The 8,565-nt window shown below is 72.5% G+C and overlaps 1 protein-coding gene across 1 annotated transcript; it reads right to left on the reverse strand.

Moving 5' to 3' along the window:
- Positions 1-1,115: 1,115 nt before the first annotated feature.
- LOC135326777 (cytohesin-2) lies at positions 1,116-8,305 on the reverse strand. Its single transcript, XM_064504543.1, has 7 exons — positions 8,190-8,305; positions 7,746-7,894; positions 6,572-6,683; positions 4,280-4,356; positions 3,618-3,689; positions 2,073-2,227; positions 1,116-1,538 (listed from the first exon to the last, which is right to left on the reverse strand). The coding sequence occupies exons 1-7, from the start codon at positions 8,248-8,250 to the stop codon at positions 1,451-1,453; spliced, it is 714 nt and encodes a 237-aa protein (XP_064360613.1). The 5' UTR covers positions 8,251-8,305; the 3' UTR covers positions 1,116-1,450.
- Between the last annotated feature and the right edge of the window lie 260 nt (positions 8,306-8,565).

An 8,565-nucleotide genomic window follows, 5' to 3' on the forward strand; every position in this document is an offset into this window, starting at 1 on the left:
GTCCCCGTGTCCCGGTGCCACCTGGGGCGTCCTGGCCCCACGTCCCCATGTCCTGGTGTCACAGAGGTCCCGTGTCCCCGTGTCCTGGTGCCACCCATGGTGTCCTGGCCCCACGTCCCCGTGTCCTGGTGTCACAGAGGTCCCGTGTCCCCATGTCCTGGTGCCACCTGGGGCGTCCTGGCCCCACGTCCCCGTGTCCTGGTGTCACAGAGGTCCCGTGTCCCCGTGTCCTGGTGCCACCTGGGGCGTCCTGGCCCCACGTCCCCGTGTCCTGGCGTCACAGAGGTCCCGTGTCCCCGTGTCCCGGTGCCACCTGGGGCGTCCTGGCCCCACGTCCCCGTGTCCTGGCCCCACGGAGGTCCCGTGTCCCCGTGTCCTGGTGCCACCTGGGGCGTCCTGGCCCCACGTCCCCGTGTCCCAGTGCCCGGGGGGGTCCCGCGTCCCCGCGTCCCTGGTGCCAGCGTCCCCGTGTCCCCGCGCAGGACGCGCCGCCCTTCGTGGGCGACGTCGCCGACCTGCAGCTCTGGAGCCGGGCGCTGGAGCCGGCCGAGGTCCGGGCGATGGCCGCCTGCGGGGCCCAGGCGTCCGGGGACCTGCTGCCCTGGGCCCCCGCCGCCCTGGAGCTGCGCGGCGCCGCCACCCTCCTGCCCTCCGGCGCCTGCCCCTGAGCCCCGGACGCCTGGGCCCCCCCGGACGCCTGGGCCCGCCCGGACGCCTGGGCCCTCCCGGACACTTGGGACCGCCTACGCAAGGGTGCCCGGACGCCTGGGCCCCCCCGGACGCCTGGGCCCCGCCTACGCAATGGTGCCCGGACGCCTGGGCCCCGCCACATGGAGCCGCCCCGGACGCCTGGGCCCCGGACACACTGGAGCTGTGCGGTGCCGTCAGTGCCCTGCCTGCCCGGACGCCTGGGCCCGCCCGGACGCCTGGGCCCATCATGCAGAGTCCACCCCGGACGCCTGGGCCCCCCCCCCAGCCCCCTTTAGATGCTGTTTTCACCCCAAAACGCGCAATAAAAACCTGCCGAGCCACAGCCCCGCCTCCGCGCCCCCCTCCCCCACCCCGGGAGGGGCCCAGGCGTCCGGGCGCCCCCCCACAGAGCGTCCAGGGCCCCCCCGGATTCAACACCTTTAATGGGGGCCGGAGCCATAAATAACGGGGGGGGGGGAGGACGGGGGGGCCCCCCGGAGCCGCCCCAGACTGGGCCGGACTGGGGCAAACTGGGGGGGACCCCGGTAGTGTGTGTGTGTGTGTGTGGGGGGCACACGCGTGTGACACGCGTGCAACACGCGTGTGCGCCCCCCCCGCCTGCTTCTGCCCAGCAGAGCAGCGCGGCGGCCGCACACGCGTGTGCCGGGTCCGTGCGCCGGGCGTGTCCGTGCGCGCACACGCGTGTGCCGGGCGTGTCCGTGCGCGCGCGGGGGGGCCCGGGGGGGCCCGGCCCCCCCCCTCACGGCTGCTCCTGTTTCTTCTTGACGGAAATGCGCTTCTTGCGGGCGGCCAACATCTCGTAGAAGGGGTCGACGCTCACCGCCGCCCTGCGGGGGGGGGGCGGCCGTCAGCCCGGACGCCTGGGCCCCGGCCACGCCACACGCCCCGGACGCCTGGGCCCCGGCTGTGCCGCGCGTGGGGGCAGCCCCGGACGCCTGGGCCCCTCTTGAGCCACGTGCGGGGGCAGCCCCGGACGCCTGGGCCCCAGCCACGCCACACGCCCCGGACGCCTGGGCCCCAGCTGTGCCTGAAACAGGGGTGTCCTGGGCCCCCTGGACACCTGGGCCCCCTCCCCAGCTAGATGTGCCCGGACGCCTGGGCCCCCTGGGCTATATCGGGGGGGGGGTGTTTTGGGGTACCTGGATGCCTGAACCTGGACGCCTGGGCCCCTACCTGGACGCCTGGGCCCTCTCCCGGACGCCTGGGCCCCCCTCCCAGACGCCTGGGCCCCCCTCCCGGATGCCTGGGCCCCCCTCCCGGATGCCTGGGCCCTCTCCCGGACGCCTGGGCCCCCTCCCGGATGCCTGGGCCCCTCCCGGACGCCTGGGCCCTCTCCCGGACGCCTGGGCCCCTTGGCTCACTCGATGGACTTGATCCACTCGTCCTTCTCGTCGCGGGTGGGCGCGGAGATGCGGTACACGGCGTGGTTGCCCTCCACCACCCGCCCGTCGGCCTCGGTCTTGCAGGCCTTGATGAGCTGCCCCTTGTTGTTGGGGATGTAGAGCTCGAAGCAGTGCTGCGGCGGCGGCGGCGGCGTCAGCCCCGGGGGGGGCACGGGGACGGGGGGGACATGGGGGACATGGAGGGACATGGAGGGACATGGGGGGACATGGGGGGACATGGGGGGACGGGGGGGACATGGGGGACATGGAGGGACATGGGGGACATGGAGGGACATGGAGGGACATGGGGGACATGGGGGACATGGAGGGACATGGAGGGACATGGAGGGACATGGAGGGACATGGGGGGACATGGGGGGACATGGAGGGACATGGAGGGACATGGAGGGACATGGAGGGAAATGGAGGGACATGGGGGACATGGAGGGACATGGAGGGACATGGGGGACATGGGGGACATGGAGGGACATGGAGGGACATGGGGGACATGGGGGGACATGGGGGACATGGGGGACATGGAGGGACATGGAGGGACATGGGGGGACATGGGGGACATGGAGGGACATGGGGGACATGGGGGACATGGGGGACATGGAGGGACATGGAGGGACATGGGGGGACATGGGGGACATGGGGGACATGGAGGGACATGGAGGGACATGGGGGACATGGGGGACATGGGGGACATGGAGGGACATGGGGGACATGGGGGACATGGGGGGACATGGAGGGACATGGGGGGACATGGGGGACATGGAGGGACATGGGGGACATGGAGGGACATGGAGGGACATGGGGGACATGGGGGGGACATGGGGGGACATGGGGGGACATGGGGGGACATGGGGGACATGGAGGACATGGAGGACATGGGGGGACATGGGGGGACATGGGGGACATGGGGGACATGAGGGACATGGAGGGACATGGGGGGACATGGAGGGACATGGGGGACATGGGGGGACATGGGGGACATGGAGGGACATGGAGGGACATGGGGGACATGGGGGACATGGAGGGACATGGGGGACATGGGGGGACATGGGGGACATGGAGGGACATGGGGGACATGGGGGGACATGGAGGGACATGGGGGGACATGGGGGGACATGGAGGGACATGGGGGGACATGGGGGACATGGGGGACATGGGGGGACATGGAGGGACATGGGGGGACATGGGGGGACATGGGGGGACATGGAGGGACATGGAGGGACATGGGGGGACATGGGGGGACATGGGGGACATGGGGGACATGAGGGACATGGGGGGACATGGAGGGACATGGAGGGACATGGGGGGACATGGGGGGACATGGGGGGACATGGGGGACATGGGGGACATGAGGGACATGGGGGGACATGGAGGGACATGGGGGGACATGGGGGACATGGAGGGACATGGAGGGACATGGAGGGACATGGAGGGACATGGGGGGACATTGGGGACACGGGGGACACAGGGGGGACACGGGGGGGCCACGGGGGGGCCGGGGGGTCTCACCGGCTTGCGGGGATCCTCCACCTCGCGGATGCTCAGGTTCTCCAGCGGGATGATGCCCCGCGGCTCCTTGTCCTGCCACCGCCGGGGGGGGGGACACGGGTCAGGGGGGGTGCCGGGGGGGGAAAGTGGCATCGGGGGGTCCCAGGGGGATCCCCAAGGGGGGGGACACAGGGGGTCAGGGGGGTCCCAGGGGACAAGACGGGGTCCCTGGGGGGGTTTCAGCGGTGTCCAGGGGGTATTTGGGGGCCCCCAGGGGGTATTTTGGGGTCCCAGGGGGTATTTTGGGGTCACTGGGGAGTATTTTGGGGTCCCCAGGGGCATTTTGGGGTCCCCAGAAGGTGTTTTGGGGTCCCCCGGGGGCATTTTGGGGTCCCAAGGGCATTTTGGGGTTCCTGGGGGGTATTTTGGGGTCCCCAAGGGGTATTTCGGGGCCCCCAGCGGGTATTTTGGGGTCCCGGGGGGCCTTTTGGAGTCCCCAGGAGCTGTTTTGGGGCCCCCAGTGCATATTTTGGGGTCCCAGGAGATATTCTAGGGTCCCCCAGGGGCATTTTGGGGTCCCCAGAGGGTATTTTGGGGTCCCCAAGGGGTATATCGGGGCCCCCAGTGGGTATTTTGGGGTCCCCGGGGGCATTTTGGGGGCCGGGGGGGCCGGGGGGGCTCACCGTGGTGTACTCGAAGTAGTAGAGACAGTTGTCGGTGAGGATGAACCAGCGCCGCTTCCACGTCTTCACCCGCCCGCCTGGGGAGAGGCGCCGCCGCTCAGGTGGGGCCCGGGGGTCCTGGGGGGGTCTGGGGCATCCTGGGGGGGTCCTAGGGGGATCTTGGGGGGTCCTGGGGCATCCTGGGGGGGTCCTAGAGCATCCTGGGGGGCTCCGGGATGGGCCTGGGGGTCCTGGGGGGCTCCAGGATGGGCCTGGGGGGTCCTGGAGTATCCTGGGGGGGTCCTAGAGCATCCTGGGGGGCTCTGGGATGGGCCTGGGGGTTCCTGGGGGGCTCCAGGATGGGCCTGGGGGGTCCTGGAGTATCCTGGGGGGGTCCTAGAGCATCCTGGGGGGCTCCAGGATGGGCCTGGGGGGTCCTGGGGGCATCCTGGGGGGTCCTACGAGGATCTCAGCGGGTCCGGGGGGGGTCCTGGGGGGCTCTAGGATGGGTCTGGGGGGTTATGGGGCATCCCGGGGGGCTCCAAGATGGGCCTGGGGGGTCCTGGGGGGCTCCAGGATGGGCCGGGGGGGTCCTGGGGCATGGTGGGGGGTGCTGAAGCATCCTTGGGGGGCTCCTAAGGGGACCTCGGTGGGTCCTGGGGGGGCCTGGGGGGGTCTAGAGGCATCCTGGGGGTCCTGGGGGGATCCAGGGGGGTCCTGGGGGGGTCTAGAGACATCCTGGGGGGTCCTGGGGGGGCTGCGGGGGTCCTGGGGGCTCTTGGGGGGGTCCCAGGTCCATCCTGGGGGGTCCTGGGGGTCTTTGGGGGCCTGGGGGGGGGCACCCCAGAGCAGGCTGGCGTTTTGGGGGTGGGGGGGACACAAGGGCGGCTGGCGGCCCCCCCCCGGCCCCGGTTTGGGGGGTCCCCGGGGGGTCCCGGGCGGGGAGGGGGGGTCCGGCGCTGCCCCCCCCCCGGTACCTACCTCCTGGGGCCGGGCCGGGCGCGTCGGCAGCGAGGGGGGGACACGGGGGGGACACGGGGGGGGGACACGGGGGGGGACACGGGGGGGGGGACACGGGGACAGAGAGAGACGGAGAGAGAAGGAGGAAAAGAGAGAGGAAACGTCAGTCGCGACATGGCGGGGGGGGGGCGTCCCGGGGGCACTGGGGGGCACTGGGAAGAACTGGGAGTGCCTGGGGGGACACTGGGAGGGGCTGGGGGGCACTGGGAGGGGCTGGAGTAGACTGGGGTGGCACTGGGAGCACCTAGGGGGGCACTGGGAAGGCCCAGGGGGGCACTGGGAGGTACTGGGAAGGTCCAGGGCCACACTGGGAAGCATTGGGAGAGCACTGGGAGGCACTGGGAAGGCCCAGGGGGACACGGGCAGCACCTGGGGGGACTTTAGGGGCACTGGGGGGCACTGGGAAGCACTGGGAAGGCCCAAGGAGGCACTGGGAGGCACTGGGGGGCACTGGGAGGCACTGGGAGAGACTGGGAGTCCCTGGGGGGAACTGGGAGGCCCAGGGGAGCCACTGGGAGCCCTGGAGGAGGCACTGGGAAGCCCGGGGGGGCACTGGGGGCTAAAGCCCGGCTCTCCCGACCCCCCCTCGAGCCTCACGGCCACCCTGGGGGGGGCAAAGAGGGGGCCCAGGCGTCCGGGAAGGGGCCCAGGCGTCCGGGACGCCCAGGGGGAGGGGGACAGACAAGGGGCCCAGGCGTCCGGGCCGCAGAAGGACACAGAGAAAAGCAGGAAAAGAGCAGCCTGAAAGGGGCGGGGGGGGGGGCAGAGCAGGGGGGCGGGGCCAGCCAGGGGGCGGGGCCAAGCTGAGCAGGGGGCGGGGCCAGCCTGGGGAGGGCGGGGCCAAGCTGAGCAGGGGGGCGGGGCCAGTCTGGGGGGTGTGGGGGGGGCCGGACGGGGGGGTGGGGTCAGCCCGGGAGGGGCGGGGCCAGGCCAGTGGGGAGGGCGGGGTCTGAGCCAGGGGGCGTGGCCTGATCTTTAGGGGGTGTGGCCTGATCTTAGGGGGCGGGGCCAACCCACTAGGGCAGGGGCAGCGCAATGGTCGGTGGGGGATGTTTAGGCCTGGGGCTAGGTGGGGCCATCCCAGGGGGGCGTGGCCTCCTGGGGGCGTGGCCTCCTGGGGGCGTGGCCTCCTGGGGGCGTGGCCAAATGGGGGCGTGGCCAGCACAGTAGGGCAGGGGCAGCACAGTGGTTGGGGAGGGGGCATGTTCAGGCCTGGGGTTGGGGGGTGTGGCCACCCGGGGGGGGGGCGTGGCCACCCGGGGGGGCGTGGCCCCATGGGGGGGCGTGGCTCACCCAGCTTGAGCAGCCAGCCCTCGCGGTCGGGGTTGAAGAAGGTGTGCGTCAGGTCGTTGCCGTCGTCCTCGGGGATCTTGAAGGGCTCGCTGCGGATGCTCTCGTACAGGTTCTGCGCCGAGGGGGCGGGGTCAGCGCAGGCCACGCCCCTTCCGGCCAGGCCACGCCCCCTCTCCGCCCCCCGGCACCGCCCACACGGGGCTGCCGCCACTCCTGCATCCCCCGGCTGTGCTGAGCCATTAGCCCCGCCCACCGCGCCTGGCCACGCCCACCACACTTGGCCACGCCCCCGGCATCTGGCCACGCCCACAGAGGGGGGGACAAGCCCCGCCCACTGCCAAGCCATCGGGCCGGCCCACAGTGGGGGGGACCCACACACACGCCCCCCCCTTCCCTTGCAGAGCCATTAGCCCTGCCCACAGCGCCTGGCCACGCCCACAACGCCTGGCCACGCCCGCAGGCGCCCATTGGTGCAGCCCACCCTGGGCCTTTGCCCAAGCCCCGCCCACACTGTGCATTAGCCCCACCCACACAGTGCATTAGCTCCACCCACTGCCCAAACCATGCTCTTACCATAGCCACGCCCCCTGCTCGCCCAGGCCCCGCCCACAAGCCCAGGCCCCGCCCACACTCCCTGCCAGGCTCCGCCCCCAACACCCCTCCCGCTGCAGCCCCAAGGGGAAGGCTGTGCCCCGCCTCCTCTCTAGGCCCCGCCCCCAAAGCCCCACCCCCTCGAGGCCCCGCCCCCGGAAGCCCCGCCCCCTTAGGCCCCGCCCTCACACGCAGCAGCTCCTCAGGCAGGTCGCTGCAGTCATTGATGCCGCCGCTCTGCCCCCCTCCCCCCCATAGCCCCGCCCCTCGATGCCCCGCCCCCGGAAGCCCCGCCCCCTTAGGCCCCGCCCCCCGGAAGCCCCGCCCTCACGCGCAGCAGCTCCTCGGGCAGGTCGCCGCCGTCGTTGATGCCGCTGCTCTGCCCCCTCCCCCCCATAGCCCCGCCCCCTTAGGCCCCGCCCCCGGAAGCCCCGCCCCCTTAGGCCCCGCCCTCACGCGCAGCAGCTCCTCGGGCAGGTCGCCGCCGTCGTTGATGCCGCCGCTCTGCCCCTTCCCCCCCATAGCCCCGCCCCCCGGAAGCCCCGCCCCCGGAAGCCCCGCCCCCCGGAAGCCCCGCCCTCACGCGCAGCAGCTCCTCGGGCAGGTCGCCGCCGTCGTTGATGCCGCGGTTCATGGCGACGAAGCGCTCGGCCGAGGGCTTGTCGCGCACGTTGGGGTTGTGCAGGCTGGTGTTGAGCATGATGACGGCGAAGGACAGCACGTAGCAGGTGTCTGCCGGGGCACGCACACCGCCACGGCACCGTCACCGTCACCCCGTCACCCGGCGGCCTCCCCCAAACACCCCCCGCGAGGGGCCCAGGCGTCCGGGGCTCCCCCCCAGCCCTGCTCCCCGGGGGCCCAGGCGTCCGGGGCTGCCCCCACCCAGGGCCCAGGCGTCCGGGGCTCCCCCCAGCCCCCCCCCCCGCGAGGGGCCCAGGCGTCCGGGGCTGCCCCCACCCAGGGCCCAGGCGTCCGGGGCTCCCCCCAGCCCCCCCCCCCCCCGAGGGGCCCCGGCGTCCGGGCGCACCGGTGCACTGGAAGACGCCCGGGTTGCACAGGCAGTAGCGCTGGGCGAAGGCCTCCATCATGCGGTCGATCTTCTGCGCCTCCCCCGGCAGCCGGAAGCTCCACAGGAACTGCCTGGGGGGGGACGGGGGGGTCACGGGGAACCCCAAAACCCCCCCAGACCCCCTGGAACCCCCCCAGCACCCCCCAAAGCGTTCTCACCCCCCAAACCCCTAAAGCTCCTCTGAGTCCCACCAAATTGCCCCCCCCGCGACCCCCCAAGTGTCTCCAAGGGTCCCCCAGACCCCTAAGTGACCCCCCAGGACCCCCCCAAGGACGCCCTGCACCCCCAGGACCCCCCCACACCCCTAAATCACCCCTCCAAGGCCCCCCAGGGC

This window comes from Dromaius novaehollandiae, unplaced genomic scaffold, assembly GCF_036370855.1.
Source record: "Dromaius novaehollandiae isolate bDroNov1 unplaced genomic scaffold, bDroNov1.hap1 HAP1_SCAFFOLD_156, whole genome shotgun sequence".
NCBI classification, from domain to species: domain Eukaryota; kingdom Metazoa; phylum Chordata; class Aves; order Casuariiformes; family Dromaiidae; genus Dromaius; species Dromaius novaehollandiae.

Excerpts from the sequence above, each read along its gene's own strand:
- LOC135326777 (XM_064504543.1), bottom strand. The coding sequence starts at position 8,250 with ATGATGGAGGCCTTCGCCCAGCGCTACTGCCTGTGCAACCCGGGCGTC. Across the intron at positions 4,357-6,571 it reads GGGCTGGCTGCTCAAGCTGG|GCGGGCGGGTGAAGACGTGG; the intron begins GTGAGCCACGCC and ends GCCTCTCCCCAG. Across the intron at positions 3,690-4,279 it reads ACTACTTCGAGTACACCACG|GACAAGGAGCCGCGGGGCAT; the intron begins GTGAGCCCCCCC and ends CGGCGGTGGCAG.